This window comes from Scheffersomyces stipitis, chromosome 1, assembly GCF_000209165.1.
Source record: "Scheffersomyces stipitis CBS 6054 chromosome 1, whole genome shotgun sequence".
Taxonomy (NCBI): Eukaryota; Fungi; Ascomycota; class Pichiomycetes; order Serinales; family Debaryomycetaceae; genus Scheffersomyces; species Scheffersomyces stipitis.
Window position 1 is genome coordinate 1,432,680 of NC_009068.1, and position 22,432 is coordinate 1,455,111.

General features: G+C 43.3%; 10 protein-coding genes across 10 annotated transcripts; 7 read left to right on the top strand and 3 right to left on the bottom strand. All coding sequences in view use genetic code 12, as the record gives it.

The window, feature by feature from the left end:
• Positions 1-754: 754 nt before the first annotated feature.
• Positions 755-1,902, top strand: FBA1 (fructose-bisphosphate aldolase). The gene has a single exon (XM_001387466.1). It carries the CDS (start codon positions 780-782, stop codon positions 1,857-1,859), a length of 1,080 nt encoding a protein of 359 aa, XP_001387503.1. The 5' UTR covers positions 755-779; the 3' UTR covers positions 1,860-1,902.
• A 459-nt stretch (positions 1,903-2,361) lies between these two features.
• MRS5 (subunit of the TIM22-complex involved in mitochondrial biogenesis) lies at positions 2,362-2,688 on the bottom strand (the record flags this gene model as incomplete). The annotated part of the gene is made up of 1 exon (XM_001387883.1): positions 2,362-2,688. One exon carries the CDS (start codon positions 2,686-2,688, stop codon positions 2,362-2,364), a length of 327 nt encoding a protein of 108 aa, XP_001387920.1.
• Positions 2,689-2,945: 257 nt separating this feature from the next.
• On the top strand, positions 2,946-5,289 carry YBU4 (Predicted tubulin-tyrosine ligase). Its single transcript, XM_001387467.1, is given in 4 exon segments — positions 2,946-3,982; positions 3,996-4,006; positions 4,075-4,126; positions 4,145-5,289. The coding sequence occupies 4 exon segments, from the start codon at positions 3,068-3,070 to the stop codon at positions 5,255-5,257; spliced, it is 2,091 nt and encodes a 696-aa protein (XP_001387504.2). The 5' UTR covers positions 2,946-3,067; the 3' UTR covers positions 5,258-5,289.
• An 854-nt stretch (positions 5,290-6,143) lies between these two features.
• On the top strand, positions 6,144-6,896 carry PICST_28524 (hypothetical protein, likely cell wall localized and GPI-anchored; the record flags this gene model as incomplete). Its single annotated transcript, XM_001387468.1, has 1 exon — positions 6,144-6,896. One exon carries the CDS (start codon positions 6,144-6,146, stop codon positions 6,894-6,896), a length of 753 nt encoding a protein of 250 aa, XP_001387505.1.
• A 797-nt stretch (positions 6,897-7,693) lies between these two features.
• DEF1 (RNA polymerase II Degradation Factor 1) lies at positions 7,694-10,077 on the top strand. The gene is made up of 4 exons (XM_001387469.1): positions 7,694-8,325; positions 8,410-8,875; positions 8,942-9,596; positions 9,675-10,077. Exons 1-4 carry the CDS (start codon positions 7,925-7,927, stop codon positions 10,022-10,024), a joined length of 1,872 nt encoding a protein of 623 aa, XP_001387506.2. The 5' UTR covers positions 7,694-7,924; the 3' UTR covers positions 10,025-10,077.
• Positions 10,078-12,758: 2,681 nt separating this feature from the next.
• On the top strand, positions 12,759-13,013 carry NHP6 (Nonhistone chromosomal protein 6A; the record flags this gene model as incomplete). Its single annotated transcript, XM_001387470.1, has 1 exon — positions 12,759-13,013. A coding segment is annotated over one exon (255 nt), but the record flags the coding sequence as incomplete, so codon positions are not given.
• A 1,887-nt stretch (positions 13,014-14,900) lies between these two features.
• HRT2 (Ty3 transposition effector) lies at positions 14,901-16,268 on the top strand (the record flags this gene model as incomplete). Its single annotated transcript, XM_001387471.1, has 1 exon — positions 14,901-16,268. One exon carries the CDS (start codon positions 14,901-14,903, stop codon positions 16,266-16,268), a length of 1,368 nt encoding a protein of 455 aa, XP_001387508.2.
• Positions 16,269-16,663: 395 nt separating this feature from the next.
• TOA2 (Transcription initiation factor IIA small chain (TFIIA 13.5 kDa subunit)) lies at positions 16,664-17,050 on the bottom strand (the record flags this gene model as incomplete). The annotated part of the gene is made up of 2 exons (XM_001387884.1): positions 16,664-16,734; positions 16,762-17,050. 2 exons carry the CDS (start codon positions 17,048-17,050, stop codon positions 16,664-16,666), a joined length of 360 nt encoding a protein of 119 aa, XP_001387921.2.
• A 623-nt stretch (positions 17,051-17,673) lies between these two features.
• TAP42 (Protein phosphatase 2A-associated protein) lies at positions 17,674-18,717 on the top strand (the record flags this gene model as incomplete). Its single annotated transcript, XM_001387472.1, has 1 exon — positions 17,674-18,717. A coding segment is annotated over one exon (1,044 nt), but the record flags the coding sequence as incomplete, so codon positions are not given.
• A 91-nt stretch (positions 18,718-18,808) lies between these two features.
• NUP120 (nuclear pore protein) lies at positions 18,809-22,384 on the bottom strand. Its single transcript, XM_001387885.1, has 2 exons — positions 19,658-22,384; positions 18,809-19,579 (listed from the first exon to the last, which is right to left on the bottom strand). The coding sequence occupies exons 1-2, from the start codon at positions 22,375-22,377 to the stop codon at positions 18,865-18,867; spliced, it is 3,435 nt and encodes a 1,144-aa protein (XP_001387922.2). The 5' UTR covers positions 22,378-22,384; the 3' UTR covers positions 18,809-18,864.
• Positions 22,385-22,432: the final 48 nt, after the last annotated feature.

A 22,432-nucleotide genomic window follows, 5' to 3' on the forward strand; every position in this document is an offset into this window, starting at 1 on the left:
TTCATATGGGGTTAGAGACCGCCGGGGCTATTCGGGACTACCCCATAAATTGGAGACACGGAAGGAGCGTGGTCAGCTGTGAATGAGGGACAAGGCGAGCTGAAAGGCACTTAGCTTGTTGAATCTAGAATGAAAAATCTGGTGGAACAGGCACAATTGATTTTTCAATTGGAAGTGAAAAATTTAGGATGATGATGTAACCACACAGATAGCGATGATGCAATGAAAAAAGAGGTTGGCCAGTAGAGACCAGCTGGATCATAATCATAAAGTCATAAACTAGTGAGTCTGGTGGTGCCAGCCGGAGTGTATAGAGTGCCCGGTAATTCAAGGAACTTTCAGAGGGTAAGAGTGGGTTCCTGGCTGGAAAATAGAGATAATTAGAGTATGAAATAGAGTGAAAAATAGAATAGTGAAAAATAGTGACGAATGGTGGCAGACGCAAAATAGCGGCAGATTGGCGAGGTGACAAAATCGAGAAAACGAGCCGGAACAATTGCTTCGACACCCCCTGCCATCACTCCGACGCCGAGACAGCTTATCTTAATTGCCCTCATCTCTCTTCTCTGTAGTGCCCGGATGTCTGTTGCCCTTACGGAGTTGTTAACTATGGGCGCACCATATGGTGATTGTCGCGGAGGGCACTTCATGCAGGACACTAGCATCGGATGCCGAGTCTGACAATATATAAGGAGCGAGAATCCTAGGTTTTTCAGTAGGAACTAAAGCCACTTTTCCCATCTTTCCGCTATTGTATTTGCAATTGCTCCACTACTACTATGTCTGCTCCAGCTGTGTTAAAGAAGTCCGGTGTCATCTACGGTGACGACGTCAAGGAACTTTTCCTCTACGCCCAGGCCAAGGGCTTTGCTATCCCAGCCATCAACGTCACTTCGTCGTCGACAGTTGTCGCTGCCTTGGAGGCTGCCAGAGACAACAAGTCTCCAATTATCTTGCAAACTTCCCAAGGTGGTGCTGCCTACTTTGCCGGTAAGGGTGTTGCCAACAAGAACCAGGAAGCCTCGATTGCCGGTTCGATCGCTGCTGCCCACTACATTACCTCCATTGCCCCAACCTACGGTATCCCCGTTGTGTTGCACACTGACCATTGTGCCAAGAAGCTCTTGCAATGGTTCGACGGCATGTTGGAAGAAGACGAAAAGACTTTCGCTGCCACCGGTAAGCCTTTGTTCTCCTCCCACATGTTGGACTTGTCAGAAGAATCTGACGACGAAAACATCGCTACCTGTGTCAAGTACTTCAAAAGAATGGCCAAGTTGGGCCAATGGTTGGAAATGGAAATCGGTATCACCGGTGGTGAAGAAGACGGTGTCAACAACGAAAACGTCTCCAAGGACGCTTTGTACACCTCTCCAGAAACCGTCTTCAAGGTCCACGAAGCCTTGGCTCCTATCTCGCCAAACTTCTCCATCGCTGCTGCCTTCGGTAACGTGCATGGTGTCTACAAGCCAGGTAACGTCCAATTGAAGCCAGAAATCTTGGGTGACCACCAAGCTTACGCTAAGAAGCAAACCGGCTCTTCCTCTGCTCATCCATTGTTCTTGGTTTTCCACGGTGGTTCCGGTTCTACCCAGCAAGAATTTGACACCGCCATCAAGAACGGTGTCGTTAAGGTCAACTTGGACACTGACTGTCAGTACGCCTACTTGACCGGTATCAGAGACTATGTTTTGAACAAGAAGGACTACATCTTGTCGCAAGTCGGTAACCCAGACGGTGAAGACAAGCCAAACAAGAAGTACTTCGACCCAAGAGTTTGGGTTAGAGAAGGTGAAAAGACCATGTCGGCCAGAATTGCCGAAGCCTTGGCAATCTTCCACACCAAGGACCAATTGTAGGTTTATAATTCTTTATGTATTTATTGAATGAGTTCTAGGATATAATGATGTAGGTGCAGGTATTACTATGAATAGCCATGATTATGAAGTTCATCAATATAGTCAAAAACTATGTGTAGATCTTGAGCTTATGGCCATGGTTTACTAGCATAGAACTATGATTATGACTTTTCTGGTATGCATTAATGTACAGAAGTATTAAGTGTATATACATGAATAGTATGTCTGAGACTGGTATAATAACTGGTCGTAGATCCCGAGATTGCAGCACGATGTCCTCCTACGCTTGAGGAACTTGAAACTCTTCAAATCATGGAATTCCAAAATCTCAGCGTTTCAACATTCTTTCACATTTCACATTTCAGTTTTGCAATTTAAGATTTTCCATTTGATACTTCAAATTTTCAACATTCGCTGTTTCTCAAGTCTACATTCTAGCATCTTCTTGTCTCCTGGTCCCCTATTAGTCTCCCTCTGTTCTCGTCTCTTTATCGTTTCTCGTTTAGTACTTTCTCTCGTTCATCATCGATCTCACTTTGTCGTACTCGGGCATATTCGTATAAGGATTGATGTTCTTCTCCTGGAAGTTGGACCCCACTAGATAGTTAGCCTTGACGTACTTAGCCACACATCGGTCGATACAGCAGTTTTCACCAGTATTAAGCTCACCTTCTCCATACTCATGGGGCAAGCACTTTTTTTCACAGGTCTTGATGATGTTGTTGAAGGTTTTGGCTGTCGCTGTGAACTGAATCTCTGCCATTTTTACCTTTTCGGGGTCAACCGACGCATAAGAGTACTGGGAGGAGTTTCCCATAAAGAGTGACATGGCGAGATATGTGTTTTTTGAAGATCTGTGTGGGCCTAAGAAGAAATGAAAATCGCTGATTTAGATGCCTTTCATAGTTAACCTTCTTTCAATTTTCACTTCTCATGTTGCCTGCATACCACAGCAGAAAAAAGATCCAGCGCGCAATTTAGGCTGAATTTCCCACATAGAGACTGAAAAATGGAGATGCCTTCAGTGAATTTCCAGATGGTAACCGTTCTTCTTGATAGCTTGTAATTGCTACTTGAATGGTTTAAATTAACTACATTGAACACATTCAGTTACCACATGAGTCCCAGAAGACTCTCCATATCGTTATTGAATCTATACTAAACTCAGATATCTTTTTTTCAATTTTCCAGTTTCAGATTCCACACCAATGCACGTTCTCTTAACCAACGACGATGGTCCTTTGGACGACAACTCATGTCCATACATGAAGTACTTTGTAGACGAGATCCTCACCACGACTGACTGGGACCTCTCGATTGTTGTACCGAACGAACAGCGGTCATGGATCGGAAAGGCTCATTTCGCTGGAAAGACTCTAACAACTACATACATCTACACCAGGCTTCTGACCAGTGCTCCCAACGCCAATATCAATAGCTTTGAAGGTCCCTTCAAAACTTCTCAACCACAGTTTCCACAGCCGGAATGGCAGGAATGGGTTTTGGTCAACTCGACTCCGGCAGCCTGTGCCGATATCGGAATCCATCATGTCTACAGCAAGAAGAAGGGCCCCATAGATCTTGTTCTCAGTGGTCCCAACTTCGGCAAGAACTCGAGTAACTTGTATATTTTGGCCAGTGGAACTGTTGGTGCAGCCATGGAGGCTGTGACCCACGGAGTTAAGGCTATTGCCTTGAGCTATGCCTTCAACAACCTCGACCACGACTTCCATATCTTGAAAGAAGCAGCTAAGATCTCGGTCAAGTTGATCAAGAAGTTATACGTTCAATTGCAGACCATGGAAAATGTGGATATCTTTTCTGTTAACGTTCCATTGATCGAATCGCTAAAGTTGGGATCAACTAAAATCCACTATGCTCCCATCTTGAACAACTACTGGAACTCCATCTACGCTCCACTGGACGAGCTAAACGAACATGGACAACAACAGTATATGTGGAATCCAGACTTCAAGAAAGTGTACAAGGACGGTTTGGCTGATCTTACTCATACTGATAGCAGAGTTCTTTTGGAGGAAGGAATTAGCGTCACACCACTTAAGGCTTCCTTCAACATCGTGGAGCCATTTTCTGGTGAAATTACGTTGGACGATGATGAAAGCGTAGGAAACTTAGGCAGAAAACTCGTTGCAACTGAAATCGACCTGAAGGCTAGTAAAGGAAACAATATAGTAAGTGGAGCTGAACAGGCGAGGCATCGCTTCTTGATTACTATCCCCCAAGAAGCGTATGTATACAAGCCATTGGTGGACGCTTTTGAGCAGTTGCCTGATTTCAGTATTACGACCGATATCTCACTTTTGAAGAATATTCCTCAAGACGTGAAGGTATTCCACTACGGTGAATACGAAGATATTGACATTGACCTCATAGGCGAAAAACCGCTGCAGTACTACATACCCTCATACATCTATAGAAAGGCATTGATACGTAAGCATTTCCTTGCCAATACCATCCAGCACTATGTGGCCAAACATCCGGAGTCCGTTCTCATTCAGAATGTCCCACAAAGCTACCAGTTGGAAGTAGATTATGCCGAGTTTCTCGATGATGCCTTGGACGACGCATATGAGTTGCGAGACGAAATTGAAGCCGGTGGAAGGACCTGGATTTTGAAGCCCAGCATGAGTGACAAGGGCCAGGGCATAAGATTGTTTAAAACCATAGACCGGTTGCAAGAAATTTTTAACTCATTTGAAGAAGGCGATAGCGAAGATGAAGACGAAGTTAATGAAACTGAAAACGGGGTCATCATCTCACAATTGCGTCATTTCATCGTCCAGGAATACAAGTCCCGCCCCTTACTTTTGCAAAATTATGACAACAAGAAGTTCCATTTGAGAACCTACGTCGTTTGCAAAGGTAATCTACAAGTGTTTGTGTACAAGAACATATTAACTCTTTTCGCCGCAACAGAATACCACGACCCCAACGATGACAATGACGAAGAACAGGTATCTATGGATGGACATCTCACCAATACGTGTTTACAAGAGACTGGCAATCCCTTAGTGGTTCCATTCTGGAAGCTAGAGGACACGAAGTTCAGTGAAGAGCAGAAGAAGAAAGTCTTTGACCAAGTCCTTGAAACCACAAAAGAATTGTATACGGCTGCCACGAGTGTTGACAAAATGAACTTCCAGCCTATGGATAATGCCATAGAAATATTTGGCATAGACTTCTTGGTCAACGAAGACTACACTGTGACCCTTCTTGAGGTCAACTCATACCCTGATTTCAAGCAGACCGGAGATGACTTGAAGGGCCTTATTTACGAATTGTTTGACAGAGTAGTAAAGGAAGTCGTGAGCCCTCTAGTTACTGGAACACAGTCAGAAACCACGGAAAGTACATTGGTTTCAGTTTTGTCCCAATAGTTTATAATAGTTATCAATGGAATAAAGCATGCAAAAGTGAATGTAGACAAATATAGAGGGGTAGCAATCGAACAACATTTTCAACACCAAATACCTCAGAATTTTCCACGAGAATGTTCAATCAATATTTGGTATTCATGATATACTGAAATGAGGACAATGAATTCTCGAATATAAACTGTTTTCTACTACAGGGTCTTTGGCATGACTAGGCGAATAACGGCATCAGAATGAGAATGTGAATTCCGAATACATCATCACATGCAGAGCACTGTTTGTTGGGTCTACGTAGCTACGGTAATGCTTGCAAAAAGCAGATCCAGGGTTCCGTTAGCTCGTAAACAGGTAAGCCCCGATTAAGCCAGGTGCGACGACCTCGTGAAGTCTTCAGTAGAGCCCCTGAATATCCAAGAAATCTGAGCTACAGCATCAGAACAGCTTTTGTCAAAGTTGTACCCATTTTAGGCAATTCAATATAGACGACATAACCAGTTTTCAGGGCAACATTCTCTTCATTGTTGCGAAACGTCTGCGAACGCATTAATTTCCGTAAATGAATTTTGCGCATTGATATTATGCACTTTGCAACCTTTTATTTTGCATACTATCTAAAAATATCTCAAGCGCTTCGAAGTCCGTGATTCCATTTGGTTGAGAAATACCAATGTTGGTATAGATGGAGAATGTAGAAGAACAGTATTCTGGCGGAACGTAGGGTCAGACTCTTTCTTTGGCATTTGGTGTTTGTTTATTATTTTGAAATTTGTTGTACCACTTCAACCACAACTGTCAGCAAAAAAATGCAATATAAATAGACTGCAAAATCTGCTTTCAAACAACTCCAATTGCACATTATCTGTACTCAACATCTACAACCAACCTGAGAATGAAATTTGAACACACTATCGCTGCTGCTGCTTTGGTTTCCACGGCTTCTGCTACCTTCAACCTTGGAGGAGTTCTTGTCCATGGCCACGGTCACAAGGACTTGTTTAAGTGCAAAACTTATTTCAAGAAATGGTGTCCTCAGACCACCAGAGTCACTAGTAAACACTGTGACAAGTGGGGCTGTCACACCAAGACTCACGACACTGGTTACACTATTTGTCCAACCACGTCGGATGGTGTCGTTACTACCACTACGGTGTACTGTCCTTTGACTACTACTGTCACTGTTGTTGAGTCAACTGATGACCAAGGTTCGGTTACTACGTCCACTTGTTGGTGGTGGGAAGGTGGACACACTACCGATGTTGAGACCACCAAAAATACTCCACCACCTACCACTCAACCTGGTCCTGGAACCACGGAAGAGGTCCCACCTCCAGCAGAAACCACCGACTGCACTACTGAAGACGTTCCTCCTCCTGCTGAAACCACTGAAGATGTTCCTCCTCCTGCTGAAACCACTGAGGATGTTCCTCCTCCTGCTGAAACCACTGAAGAAGTACCACCTCCAGCAGAAACTACCGACTGCACTACTGAAGACGTTCCTCCTCCTGCTGCAACCACTGATTGTGAAACCAAGCCAACCAAGCCAACCAAGCCATCCAAGCCATCAACTACCAAGTGTAAGACCACTCCACACTACCCACCAACTCTCCTTCCTTGCACTACCAAGAAGTGGTGGGGATGGTAAGCGGCCCTTAATATTTTATAGTACCACTCTATGATATTTATGTTACCAGAAATACACGTGAGTATTATCTTTTTTATGTAATTAGTCGTAGATGTTGCAGCCATTTTTATTCGCCCGGAATAGGAAATAGTTTTGCGCAAAGTTCCTCCGGAAGTAGCATACTGTCACGAGATGAAGAGAATAACGTCACCCTCGGGACAGAAACAGAAATTGTCCTGCAACTGACCCAAATTGATCCGGGGCAAAAACTTTCATATATAATCTACATACTCAATATTGAGTATTACTTATTCTGTCATTAATACCACCAATAGACTAGCCATTTCTAAAGACTCTTTACCCCTAAAATCGACTCCAGTCCGACATAGAGAACACAGTTTTTCCGTAAAGGATATAATTGGCTGAATTCTAAAATACCGCCTGCACACAGATCAACGATCCCAGTCGGACAATTACAAGATCGTGTAATTACCGAAATCCACCTGGGGCAAATCGCGACATTGTTGCCATAGTCAATTCAGTGGGGTCGAGATGATGGCAAGGGGAAGAAATGACCACAAATAATTAGAAAAAAAGTAAACCTATGACAAAAATACAATCTTCTGTATGGAAATATGATAGTACAACTTTTTTCTAACAGATAGATACCAAATAATACCCATAGTGTACTTCTAGTCCTTCTACTGTAAAATGTCGCGTGTCGCGTTTTCACAATTTTTTCAAATCGTTCAACCATCATACTTTTTCAAATTTGACCAAGTTATACCTACCAGTTCCAGTTCCTAACCATATCCAGAACTATCAGTCGACGTGATTCCTTAACTTTATCCTCTCGTATATAGACCTCGTACCTGCATCCGATCCGTGTGTATTGCCTCGTCGTATAAATAGCAGCCAGACTCTGTATCGAGAAGCCAGTGAAAAATTCGTCCATTACCAGCAGAACGTCTCTGAAAGCTGTTTCTCCCTGAAAAACCAATCCAGGAAACACTTTCACCACTCATATCTACCACATCCACAGTCAAGCCATGTCTTCACAGCAGCGAAAAACGTATAAGAACCATCTGAAGCGATTCAACAATGGCGCATCAAATTCAGCAGAGTTGGCTTCGTTGGCCGAGATGTTTGCCGACTGGGACGCCGATGAGTTGGCTGGCCTTCTAGCCGAAAACAACAATGACGTCGAGGTAGTGATTGATCTTATCATTAACGGCAAGGTCGCCAAATGGGAACCTATCAAGAAGGAAAAGAAAGTTTTCAAGAAGGATGTCTCCAGTTCCAGCGACGAACCCGCATCTTCCCACACCGCTACCAGCATAGCATCCACTAACTCAGGCAACGCTAACGACCACCACAAGTACAAGTTCAAGGACGGCAAGAAGTTCCCTAAGGATAGTCAAAAGGGCAAGAAACCTTTTTCACATAAAAAGTCCGAAAGCTCGGCAATTTCTGCTTCCACATCCACAACATCTACTTCTGGAAATGCTCATTCTACCAATGTTGCTCCTTCCAGTTCTGTAGCTTCTTCCAGCGCTATTGCTGGGTCCAACTCTGGTTCTACATCCAACGCTCCCTCGAACTCGTGGGCTGCGGCTTTATCATCAGACAAGCCCAAACCAAAGCATGTGGCTAAGGAACAGATACAACATCCAGAACCAGAAACGCAAGATCAAGAGCCCGTAGTTGTAGAAGAAACCGAAGAAGAACAACCCGAAGAACCTGTTGCTGAAGTAGAAGAAGAACCGGTAGTAGCTGAGTCAAAGCCTGTGTTGAAGACGGCTTCTATTCCAGAACCAAAGCAGGGATCTTGGGTGTCTGCCATTGCTCCAAAGCCAAAGGTCAAGCCTGCCAAGGCTGTCAGTGCTCCTATTCCTGCCAAGGAGGAACCAGTAGTTGCTATAGAAACTCCAGTAGAACAAGTTCCTGCTACCGCTCCAGTGGAAGCTCTTGCAGAAGAAGTAGCCGTAGAACAATCATATGTTGAGCCTGTTTCAGTTGCCATTGAAGCTGAACCAGCTGTGTCAATCCAAGATTCTCAACCCCAGGTTATTTTGCCTGCTGCCAGTCAACAGATCAACTCCGTAGGTGTTTCTTTCGGCTCGTTATCATTGGGTGACGACGAACAAGAACAAGAACAGCCTAAAGAAGAAGTAGCCCAAACACAGGAACCTATCCAACAGCAACAACAGCAACAACAACAGCAACAACAGCGTTATGGTTTATACAATCAAAACCAACAAAACCAAAACCCAAACCAAGCTCGCTACAACAACCAAAACCCAAACTCGTATGCTCAACAAACCAAACAGTCGCAATCTTCTTACGACTACTACAACCAATACCAACAACAACAATATCCACAACAAGCTGCTCAAACTTTGCCCGGTGCTCAGTTTGCTGGATACCCTGGTGTTGACTACTCTGCATACAACAACCAGGCAGCCTATGGAGTCTCATCTCCAGCTGCTTCTAATGCTACTACTGCTGCTTCGGCCTATGGCCAATACTCAGCTGGTCAACCTGCTTCGCAACCCGCTCCAGGCGCTGCCCAGGACTCTACTCAATCGCCAGTAGTTAACCCTAACACTTTGCAACAGGTACAGCAGCAGATCCCAACTCCCTTCGGCTACCCTTACTACTACAACTATTACAACACACCTTTCTACGGTTCCGGTGCCGGTTTGGGACAGGGCAATTTTGGTGCTACTGGCGCTGCTATTCCAGCCTCTTCTGGTAGCAACCAACAGCAACAAGCTCAGCAATCGACTCAGCAGCAAGCTGGTCAACAGGTAAGTGGAACTGCAAGTGGCAGCAGTGCTACCAATTCTGCCAACACCTCGTCTGTCGGCGGTAACGGCTTCAACTCTGCTCCATCGCAGTACTACGCCCAGCCCAACCAGTACAACAACAGGTACCCAGGCTACAGCTACCCTCCACAGCAGCAACAGCAGGGACAGAGCCAGCAGAATGGCTCTTCGGGTAGTGAAGTTGCCAACGGCCAACAACCACAACAAGGCCAGCCTTCTAACCCATTGCCCCAACAGCCTATCATTCCACAATACGGTGGGTACCAACAATATCCCCAATACGGATATCAAGACAACGCCCAGTACCGTGGCTGGTACTAGGTGATTGACGTTTGGGGTCGTATTGTTCAGTAGTTATTTGTGTACCAAAATATATTATAGGATTCAGAGGACGTGTAGAAATGTAGAGAAGACAAATAGAGATATGGAGAGTGGATTGTGTAAGAGTGGATTGTGTAAGAGTGGGTTCTGTGAGAATGGATTTTTGTGATAGTAGATTTCTGTTAGAGTGGCCGAATGAAAATCGCATCGAGAATATCTTATTGGAAGAGGATAGAGTGGCACACTGAGAGAGTAGATGGACTATGTCAAAGAGAGGAGTATACTGAGAATAGATTCAGCTAGATTGACATTGGAGAGAATGATCTTAGAGAGAGAGAACAATATGAGTAATTTGTAGCTTGAGGCGAGAGAAAATACAGTTGTGGTTTATAGCCAGACAGATAGGGTGGATAAGGAGAAAGTCTAACACAATAATATTATCCCATCTACTGACACATATAACCAGAAGTAATGTCTATCTGCTTACATTGCCATAGAATGAGGTATCCTACTTTCAGTTGACTACCAACTGGCAAAATCGAGAGACAAATCTCATCCGTAAGTTCATAAGAGTACAGAGTCGCTGAATCTTGCGGTTGCAAATGTGTTCAACGTCTAAAGTGCATAGCGGTTGCAGAAACTGCCTAATCGAGCAATAAAATTAGGTTATCAGATATAAGGAGAAGCCTTCAGATACGACAAGTTTGTTCAAAAAAGCCAGCCAGATTTCCCGAAAGATTAAGATATCACTCCTACACTGAGTACAACTCCCCAGCCAACATGGAGAGCCAGGCTGGCCGAAAGAAGCCTACAAGATCAGAGCCAGGGGCATCCAATAAAACAGCAGATATCTATATGTCACGTGACATGAATCACGTTCCAGGAAACCAGCTATTTCTCCCAGAGCAGATTCAGCCATTCTGGCGAAGTCGGGACAGGGAGACGGTAGAGAGAAGCGGTGAAAGGGAGCCAGATGGATATCAATGGGTGTGCTGAAATTCTGTGAACAGCCAGAGAGAAAAGCCAGAGGTTTATGGCCAGATGGGCGTGTTGCGTTAAGCGAGGTTTTGTTAGTGAAGCCGGTACAGTTATGGTGCTATGGGAGGTGGCCCCTGCAAGCAGAAGCGGAGCTGGAATGAGGAGGTGTCACGTTCACAGTGCGAACGCCTTAAAGGAGTGCGGCGCGTAAATGTGGGACCGGCGCTGGAGGAGAGGAATGAGACGACATTAGGTGGAAATATGTATGTGAACAAAACAGTACGTGAAATATGTATGAAAAGTTGGGTGCGTATGAAAATATTTCCAGCGAAGCAGTCGGTTCCATAAAGACCAGCCTCCCCTAGAAGACCTTGAGCCAGCAGTAGATTTGTACGGGTCCAGGGAGGATTTTGGATGTGCCCTCTTAACTATGGAGTCTACATAGTTGACGTTGTTCCTGTAGATTGAGCTTGGCTCCAGATTTTCTACTGGCTCATGTTTTCTAAGGCAGGCCAATATTTCTGGAATCACCTGCATGCAGAAAATACGTGTATATGTGAGACTGCTGATAATAAGCCAGAGAAGCTCAGATACGGGAGCAGAGATGGACATCTGGCAGCGAGACAACAGAGACCAAACCAGACGGCCCCAAACGTCCAAAACCCACCAAACTCGCCAAACCCGCCAATCCCAGTCCGTACAGCATCTCGGAATTGGCCCGTGCCGAATTGGTCCACGACACACACCACAATCCGCTGTCACCTGTACCACTTCTCCTGCTCTCCTATATCGCTCCACCATATTTCCACAATGTCGCGGCCTGCACACAGCAGTCGCACTCGTTTTTCCTCCGGCTCTCTATATATAATGTGACATCCACATAGTTTGCCTACTACTAGCTGCCACTCATTTTTCTACTACTACCCATAGTTAAGCACTATTACCAAACTAAAGTATGTATCCTAGTTAGCCCTGACTCTGTGTCCCTACAAAAAGTGTCGCAGCTCCAACTCCGGCCACACACATTTGCCCTCGCCACGCCGCCGCCGTCTCTCCCAGGGAGCCGTCCGTGCCATGCCATGGTGTACACCGTGGCTAGCCAGTCGTCGACCAACACCGACTTTCTCCCAGCTTTTACGGCTCCTCCATCTCTCGTCGTTGGTACAGTGGATTGTGAGCGTGAGAAGGCTGCGAAATCCGCAATTGGCGCCCCAACAAAGCACACCTTCTGCCCCAACACCCCCAATTGCCGTCGCAACTGTCTCTGCTGTCGTTGGCCCTCTGACCAATGGCACTGCTCAGATTCCGCCGGCCGAATTCCACCCACATCCCAAATTTTTGCTGGCCCTGGTTTCGTAGGGGGAATGCGCTGCTAGTGGAAAACGGCGCGCGCACGACCTCGACCGTCGACAATCTGCAAATGCAAATGCGACATCCACATTATTTTGCATGATCACCAGGCATGGAACGAAAATTATCTGTCGATATGTCTGTCTGCATTCACCGCGCATCACGTGCACACCTCGCAGCGACAAAAACAGCGACAAGGGACGACATGCAGGAGCGACGCGCTCGGTGCTGTTTACCCTTGGTTTGTTTACGTTGTGTGTATGGCTCTGTGATTGTTGTGATTTTGCTTGTGGTGCTGCTGCTTCTCCTCCTGGTGCAAATATATATATTTACGGCTGGAGGTGTTTTTTTATGGGACATGGATTTTTTCTTCTTTTTCTTATCATACTAACCAATATCCAGAATGGCACCAACCGAAAAGAGAAAAGCTACCAGAAAAAAGAAGGACCCAGATGCTCCTAAGAGATCTTTGTCTGCCTACATGTTCTTCGCCAACGAGAACAGAGACATTGTCAGAGCCGAGAACCCAGGTATCTCCTTCGGACAAGTCGGTAAGCTTTTGGGTGAAAAGTGGAAGGCTCTTACTGGTGAAGAAAAGGGACCTTACGAAAACAAGGCCGAAGCTGACAAGAAGAGATACGAGAAGGAAAAGGCTGAGTACGCTAAGAGAAACGGTAACTAAGAGTGACTACCTTGTGTCGTCACTCTTGCAATCGAGGCAACACCTACGACTACAATAATCTGATGAGAATTTAACTATTCCCTTGTATATTACATATGCTTTTTGTTTTGTTTGTTCGTGGTCTGTTTCTAGTTACTACCAGTTCATTTCTGTATCCAGTGCTGCTGCTGTTTCTGTTTTATTAGCGTATTGTACAATTCTTGTGAAGAGCATCTTCTATGTATAATTTAAATATAAAATGTTTTTTTTCAAAGTCTTGTTCTTGAACATGGTAGAGTAGTTGTCATGAATGCTGATTCAGACATCAGACATTGAAGTCGTGGCTGCAGAATAAGAATGTTATGATGTCTTCTATTGTAGCATTACTGTCTTTCGATATAGCTTTTACAACGATTTGGCAGAGTTTTTGTGAAGAGTACTTCATTCAAGGGTAGCTGTTATCGTATATTGCTGACTATGTCCTTACATTTCAATCATCTCCAATGAATGGTATCCACGAGAAGTTGAAGTCACCGGCCCGGATCGCAGCGACCAAGTAGAAACATGAAAGTAGCCACGCAAATGTCACCACTACCATAAATAGCATCCAAACAGGATAAGAGCTCGATCTTCCTACCTTGCGGAAAACCAGAAGAGCCCTTGAGGATCTGCCTAATCCGCTCAAGGCTAGAAGATGTCGCCATGCTGTTTCAAAGTGGTTCTCACAGTATACCAAGAGCACTACGTAGGTTAAGTACATAACTATCAAGAATAACTGAGTGAGGGTGGAAACAGTCGTGATAGTCCTTCTTGCCGACAAGTTTGCAGGCACTTCCCTTTGCGATTCCAAATCTTTCTCTATCATTTTGTCGTTGGTCATATTGTCTATTACTAGGAAACAATGAAGTAAAGAAAGATGATTATTTAAGTTCTCTATTTAAGTTCTCTATTTATGGTATGGCTCTTTATTTGTAATTGTCACGCCAGCTTATACACCAGCCGGTTTTTAGCCTTGGCGTACAATCATCTGATACAATCTTGGAGCGGTTGCAAATTGTGAATTGTTCTCTGGTAATATTTTCTAGATAGCTGATGCACGATGAAGCACTCTGCAATCAATGGAGTTTAGCATTATTGACACCATTTGCGACAATGCAGAAGTCAGAAGGAGAGAACTGCGACATGACATTTCAGAATTCTACAGGGACATATCTTATAGTGGGAAACGGCCCCTTAGGGAAGACCATTTCGCAATAGAGTCCTTTTGGAATAGCCCCATTTCACTAGCGGATTACTTGATCTTTTTGACTCAGAAAAGTCTCCGTGATATCACTGTCACTTCGGGTCAATCGTTTCTGAGACAATTGGTATACAGACAATTGGTATACGGACAATTTGTACTGAGTATCGCTAGTCTGGATCGCGCGGACAGGAGCGTTGCGGTCGTGGCTGCGTGGAGCTTCCGCAAGAATCCCGCAAGAATCCCCCAAAATTAGCGAGAGATTCTCAGCAACACAGAGGAAACTCATGGAAACCCACGATACCCAGACATAGAGTTAGCACCTAGAAGTACCTTTCACATATTCACCAATATATGTCAACACTCTGTGAACACCATGCCACGATCAGAGCTTACAATTGTCTCTATTATCGTGGTAACCTCTAGTAGTACACTTGCTATGTTGCCCCACGCTCTCGCTATTTCTCACTAATTTCTCGTTAATTTCTCATTAATTAATCCCACTATTTGTCGCTACTCTCGCGTCATCGCTCCCCCACACCCACCACCCACTAACGCATAACCTCGCTAGTTCCAATTTTTCAGTTCAACTTCAACTTCAGTCTCTTCTCTAATCTTCCACTTCATTCTTTCTATCCAAACTTTCCATGTCGCTCCCTGAACCATACTACAACGACGATCCCAAGTCGTTTGCCTACCCTACGGTGCACAAGAGATGGCCCACCATCATCGAAGGTGCTATCAGAGACACTGAAGTCGCTGCTTCGGACTCGCACAAGCAATCTGGCGAAGCAATTCTTGCCAGCTTAAACACGTTGCTTTCTGACTTCAAAAACGACGCTGTGGTTGCTCCTTTTACAGAGGAGCAGATTGCTCTCAACGACGACTTGGTCCACTATAACAATTCCCTTGAGTCATTGAACAAGAAGAAGAAGGTCACTTGGCAAACGGGCCCATGGCTTTATTTGGAATGCTACCTCTACCAGGCAATCAACAACTTCTTCATTTCGTCCAAAGACACTTTCTGGAACACATTTGATGTATTTGAACAATTGAAGAACAACACCTTCAAGCAGTCGGAATTGGGCGTCTTAGAACTCTGTCGGCGCTACCAGATATTGAACCACCAGATTGTTCAGAGTGATTCCATTGACAGTGACACCTTGTTGGAGTTGTTTAGAGAGTTTATCGATATCTCATTGTGGGGAAATGCGACAGATTTGAGTTTATTGGCCGGGAACGTCACGCTCGAAGACATCAAGTCGGTCCAAGGCGCTGAAGTAAGAAAGAAGAACGAAGAGAATATCTTGGTGAACGACACAGAAACAGCCTGGAACCAATTGACTTCGTCCGGCACTTCTTCAAGAATTGACATCGTCTTGGACAATTCCGGTTTTGAGTTGTTTGCCGATTTGGTGTTTGCCTTGTTTGTTCTCGATTCCAAGATCGTGAAGGAGATCCATTTGCACTGTAAAGAAATCGCATGGTTTGTCAGTGACACAATGCCCAAGGATTTCGACAATTTGCTTTCGCAATTGAAGGATTCTCAATTCTACCCTAACATCCATGCCAATGCCCAGGATAAAGAAGCGTTGTTGTTTTTGAGCCAACAGCTTGAAAAATACGTAGCCAATAAGCAAATCATAATTGATTCTCACCGTTTCTGGACCTTAGACTACAACTTCTGGTACATTCCACAGTTCCAGGACTTGTACGAGAAGTTGTCGAAATCAGATCTCATCATCTTTAAGGGAGACTTGAACTATCGAAAGTTGACCGGTGACTTGCAATGGGATAAAACGACTCCGTTTGAGACAGCGATTCAGGATTTGAGTCTGGCTTCGTTGCCTATTCTCAGTTTGAGAACTTGCAAGGCTGATGTCGTTGTAGGATTGCCTTCTGGAGTCAACGAGACTTTAATTGAGAAGTACTTGGCTCAGGGTAATGAGATTGGTGAATTCTGGAGTTCTTCTGGAAAATGGGCTGTTATTTCGTTTAACGATGGTAAGAAGTGATGATAGAGATATAGTGATAGACAAGCATATATAAAACACTATGACATAGATATTTACGTTTGAACATATACTGAGAGAAAAGAATATCAGACTGCAACAATATTAGACTATAGAATATTAGAGTAGAATTAGAAAAAGATGTCATATTTGAAATACAGTAGATTTATTATATCGTAAAATAAGCATACTTTGTCTCTAGACCGTGAAATTGTCATACATAACGATAAAATATACAGACGACGGACGTAGATATGCAATTGTTCAATTATATGCAATTGTTCAATTTTCCTTGTACAAATTGTACGCTTACTCTACTTTGCTTACTTCCTACTACTCCTTCTTCATAGCAACTTTCATTAAACATAAATATTCTATTACACATAACCAGAGCCGTCTCAGATGTCACCGGCTCTTTTGGAGTTACAAGCGACGATCTTAAACTTGTCTACCGTGATCTCGCTATCCACTGCCGAGTTAGAACTGGACCCTTCACCATTGGCCGAAACATCGCTCATCTTGATCAACACATTCTTGATGATAAATGTCCACACATCGTCACAGAAGTTATATGTCGACAATACGCCTTTGAAAGTAAGCCGAGACTTGGCGATGTTATTCTCCAACTTCAAATTCTCGGAAATGATCCTGTCAAAATTGGCAAGAATTCTCATGGCCAACTGTGGCTGGATTTTTTCATCCAGAATCAACGTATCCAAAGCATCGGTCAAGGTAGCACCTACGGTAGACCTCCGGTAAAGCTCGTAATAGGCTGGTGCGCTCATCGCTGACTTACAGAAAGTGTTGAATAGATCTGGGAGTTGAGAATATCATTTATGATAATGTGAAATTTGAAAATTTGATCACGTGACAATTTTAACAAAGACTTGGTCGTGATTTTGCAACCGTTGAAAAGTCGAGCTACAAGTCTTCGAAATTGGCTATAATTGATCTTGAGGAACTTGGAAGATATAGAGATAGATGTAAAAAGTTTCATAATGTGGAATCTTATTTGTGGATGGATACACTCTTGTTATCCCATAGTCGACTCACATAGTTAACGTAGAATAGATGTTCTAATAACGACCACCAATGTCAGCATCAACACATATTAACGAGTTCAAATGAGTCCACCTTCTCAAGTAGGGCAGCGAACTTAATTATTCTCTCTTCACTTTCTCTTCTTCACATCGTTCGTCTAGCCCTCTCCAAACATTTAATACTTGAAAAACTTTCCTGCATGGACGAGCAGATATCTTCAGCTACATACCGAAATCACAATTCTTATTCTCTTCTACACTGCTATATTGCCACCATTTCATTACTCGACATGTCAGACAATCAGACGGTAGCAGAGAAGTTCAAGGATGCTGTTAGACAGTATAGAATTCACAGAGAATCACCTGACCGCAAGGACCTGATCAAGTTCCAGAGCAAGTTGCAATCTATCATCCATCAGTTTCGAGTCATTCTTGCCATCACCAACCAATTGGCGTTATTCAGCGACAACGAGACTATTGAAGAAGTCAACACGAAGCACTTGCCGTTTCTTCTGGTGAATTACTATCTCGGAACGCTTTATCTCGATGCAATAAGTGATCCCAAAGCTGCCCAGGCTGGTAATGTAGATCCCATAGAGTTCAGGACAGGCAATCTTGAAACAGCGAAAACGAGCTTGATTTCGTTTTTGGTGCAGGCGCAACAGTACGGTGCTCTCAGCAAGCTGCAATCTGACCAGATAAATGGGTTTAAGGACACTTTCAACCCAACTTTGGCTGAGTTGGTACCTTCAAACCCTGCAGAAAGAAGGCAGATCAAGATAGACAACCACAGATTGGAGAAGCAGCTCAATGAAAAGTTGCTGATTTTGAATGAATTTTATGATGCTGATGATGATGATGATGACAATGGAATAGAGTTTGGTCGCTTTGACGACGATACTGTACGAGCCATATACACTGATCAAGTCACCTTATTTGTCTTGAACTCGTTCTCCCTTCTAGAGTCTATCATTATGGAGCTCAAAGTACTTCAGAATAGACCAACAAGTTCAGCCCAATCTGTAGAACAAGACCAGCGCGAGAAACCAAACAAGGATAACGACTACGGCTTCACTACGAGATTGGAGTCGTTGCCCAACCAGAAGAAGGGCATCTCTGACTTGATATCCAAACAGGGCAAGATTCTTCAGCCTTTCACTATAACCTCATCCAGACAACAAATGAGAGATAAGGTGTTTGGAACAGGCCAGGTGCTTCCTTCCATGACTGTAGAGGAATACTTGGACTACGAATTGGCAAATGGCAAGATGATGAAAGAAGAAGTCAAAGACAAAAACAAAGAGGATGACGATACTGAAGACAGCGACGAAGAGTTGGAAAAGAGAAGGTGGGACGACTGGAAAGACGACAATCCGAAGGGAAGTGGAAACATGAAGGCAAATATAGGATAGTTTCGAATGTTGCATTATATATATATATATATTCATATCCCGTATTGTATTAACCGCGAAGTATAATCTCTACTACAAGTAAAGTAATGATGTAGCTGTATACTCTGTACTATTAATTTCTTTGTACAACATACTCTATTTTATATACTATATTTCATTCCTCAAGTCATCCTCCAACTCTCTGAACCATTCAAAGTATTCAATCTTGAGCTCCTCGAGTTTGACGATGGACAACGATTCAGCATCTTTCTGCTTCACAATCCACTGGTCCTCCTCGTTATCAAAACCCTTCAAACAGTTCAATATAATCATATACAATTCCAAGATCTTGAGCTTGTACTGCTTGACATCTTCGATAGTTGGAGTAGCAGAGTATGCAATCAAATTCTTCCTTTCATCCTTGAATCTGGTGATGAACATGTACAAAGACTCGACAGCACCTCTTCTGTCAGCCATATCTTTGGATGTTAACGAGTTTGAGGCTCCAAACAACCTCCATGAATAGAGGTATTCGTACAATTTGAGCGAGCTCGATAAGGCTAGCTCATGATTGGCAATGTTCAACAAGATATTATCGATCAAAAGGAAGTACTTCTTGTACAACGCGTTTGGATGCGGAGGGAATATAATATAAATCGACTGGTTGGCTATCAACTTATTGATGAAACGGTTGAACAAATCTGTGTACTCATAAAGAGATGAATTTGGTGACAAGTTGGACAAAGCATCGTAGATGGCATCGTAATTTGAAGTATTCAATGCAAAATCAAAGACGTTCAAATAATATGAATCAACTCTAGACAAAACTACTTCGTCCGGAGATTCTATTTCTTTCAAGATCTCAATAGCTCTCAACTCAAAACTAAGGGCAGTCTTGATGAAATTCGTTTCTACTGGAGACACAGACTTTGAAGTAGTGGTTAATGTAGGAGTAATGAACTTTTGCAGATGTGAATGACGACGCGCTCTAGCAGCCTGCTCTTTAGACAACTCAGCAAGTGCATGAAAGTAATCTGCTTTCTTCAAGACAGGATTCTTATCCTCCAGGAATACAATGTCTAGGAAAATCTTAATTGTTTCATTGTTGGCCAAAGACTTATAGATCTTTTCCTTGAGTTCATTTTCTCTTGCAATGTCGAATAACTCGTATGTCTCAAAGGTCTCAAAGAACTCATTGGCATCACTGTTTATCAAATAAACCAAGCCAATAATAAATCTGTCAATGTTTCTGGATCTGTTTAACATCTTGAAGAAAGTGCTCTTAATGAACTTGCCTTCGTCGCGATTCAACAAGTCAAGCGTCACATCTACAATAAAGTTCTTGTAGCTAGAAAGGACAGTGCCAATAAAGTAATCACAGGCTTCATTCATTCTAGAGCCGCGAATCAAATAATTGAGCTGTGGATTGTTGTCGACTATTCCACTCCAAAATAAGGAGTTCTCGAGAATGTTTAGGTTTTCATTTTCAATTCTAGAAGTTTTATTCTGTTTCTTGAAACTGGTATCAAAAATACATCTGACAATATCGTAAATGTTCAACTTGTTGATGATCTTATTAAGCAACAACAAGATTCTATCATTGGAATCACACACCAAAAACAATACAAACAAGTTCAACACGATCGACTCGTGCAGAGCAATGATGTTCTTGAATGTCAACACAGTATTTAACTTCTCAGCAGGAGGAATATCCAAAGAGTCAGTCAACTTGTCAGCACCAAGATCATCTATGCTCACATAATCCACCGAGCCAATAAGAGTATCAAGCAAACCAAAGGCATCTTCAATATTGCCCAATTCGTTGACTATGTTTTGAGCCTCTTCGTCAGACAATTTGTTCCCAATAAAATCTTCATACCACTCGTTTGAATCTTGCAACGTTAAAGAGGTAGTAGATCTGATCCTGGCTAGGATTCTATGATATGTTTTTGTAGATAACACATTGTTGAGTTTGTTTAATATATTGAACAATTTGCCTTCAGGAGTATCAAGCTTCTTGTATGGAAACGATTCGAAGTAATGAGATGGTCTGAAGATTCCCAAACCATTGGCTTGTATTGTGAGAAGAGTCGCCTGATTAGTCAACGATATAGCCAAATCCTCTTCGCCTAGTTTCTTGAATTCAGCACAAAGAGTCTCTAATTTGTACCAGTTCTGTTTGGTTTCGTATGGGTCGTTATTGGATGCGAGCTTGATGGTTTCTTCAGTGGAGTCTCTGATGAACGACTTTTTGTCTACTGAATCCAATCCCTTGTACAGTCTGAAAACATCTAAGGAAGTCTGCAAAATCAAATCGTTGTATCTGCCTGAATTGAGAATCTTATTACGATAGTACTCGCTGTCGTGATAGGGTCCAAGCTCTTCGAAAGTCTTCCCTTCTTGTGAATGCGACCACTTTTTAGATTCAATAGCACCAGTCTGGAAATTGATCGCCAAGGTAACCAAGACTGAAGAGGTGTTGGACTTCCAGAGAATATGGAATTTGATGCTATCATCGGAAAGTTGCGTCTGGTAGTCCTGAATGAACCAGAGTGTGTTCTGGAAGGATGGTTGGGCCGAAGAACTCAAGAGCAAGATATTGGGCAATTCTGGTTGGAACGTCAAATGATCCAAAAGTTCTAACTCCACAATCGTATCAGACTTGCGTATCTTCCAAGTCTTGAACACGTATCTACTTTTACTGTTGTCTGCGGAATTGGTGCTATAGTACAAGGACAAATAGGATTGTCCAGTTTTGCTGGAGATAACCTGGAAGTATTTAGCCGGCACAGATGTCAACCATGAGCTGGAATCGTTTATCTCGGTGAGTTCAATGGGCGTGCTTGTCGGAACAAGGTTGTCGGTGCTCCAGAGCTTCAATACCTTACGCACAGTTAAGGAAGCAATGGTATTAGAGTCGATTTGTATGACATCTACGATTGTATTGGAAGAAATTCCTTCTAAAACTACCTCTTGTCGTGGGTCTTTTTTGAAGATTCCGCTTAAGAAAGTGAACGGAAGAATCGAAGAAGCCTCTGAGAACGTTCCTACTTCTACATCTTCAAGAATAGCAGATCTCTTGAAAATAAGAAATCCTCCGTCTTTCAATGAGACGATTACCTTCAACGGATCAACTGTCTTGACCAAATACGGATCCGAACGCATTTCGAACGAGTATGGAACAGAGATATGTCCCCATTGGTCAAAGTTGCCTAACGAAAACTTGGAAGAGTTATTAGCCACTATAAAGTCAGATAATGCAAATCTCAAGGTAACGAACAAGAAGTTCTCGTCTACCAAATCGACAATTATGTAGCCGTCTTCATTACCAGATTGATCCGACTGATAAGTAATACTGACACTCTTACTGGAAACGATCTTGTGGGGCAAGGTGACCTGGATATTCTGTAATGGAAGTTCTAGCTTCTTTACTGAAGAGTTGATGGGAGACAACGTAATTGTTTTCAAATCGGCCAAAAGATCCCAAGACACAAAGTCAATGTAAGATTGTGAAGCACTCAAGTCGATAATGGCTCCAGTTTCAGCCAAAAGGGCGTGGAAGCGCTCATTGGTATTCTGTTCTTGGTTCTGGCTTGGATACTTGAGAGGTAATGTGATCTTTTGAACAGGCAAGTGGGATTTGAACCCCGCAATATTGGAAAGCGAGTACGACACGTCCATTGCCGAGCTGAGTGTTTCCAAACTGCTGATATGGCACTTCTGCTTGAAATATAGC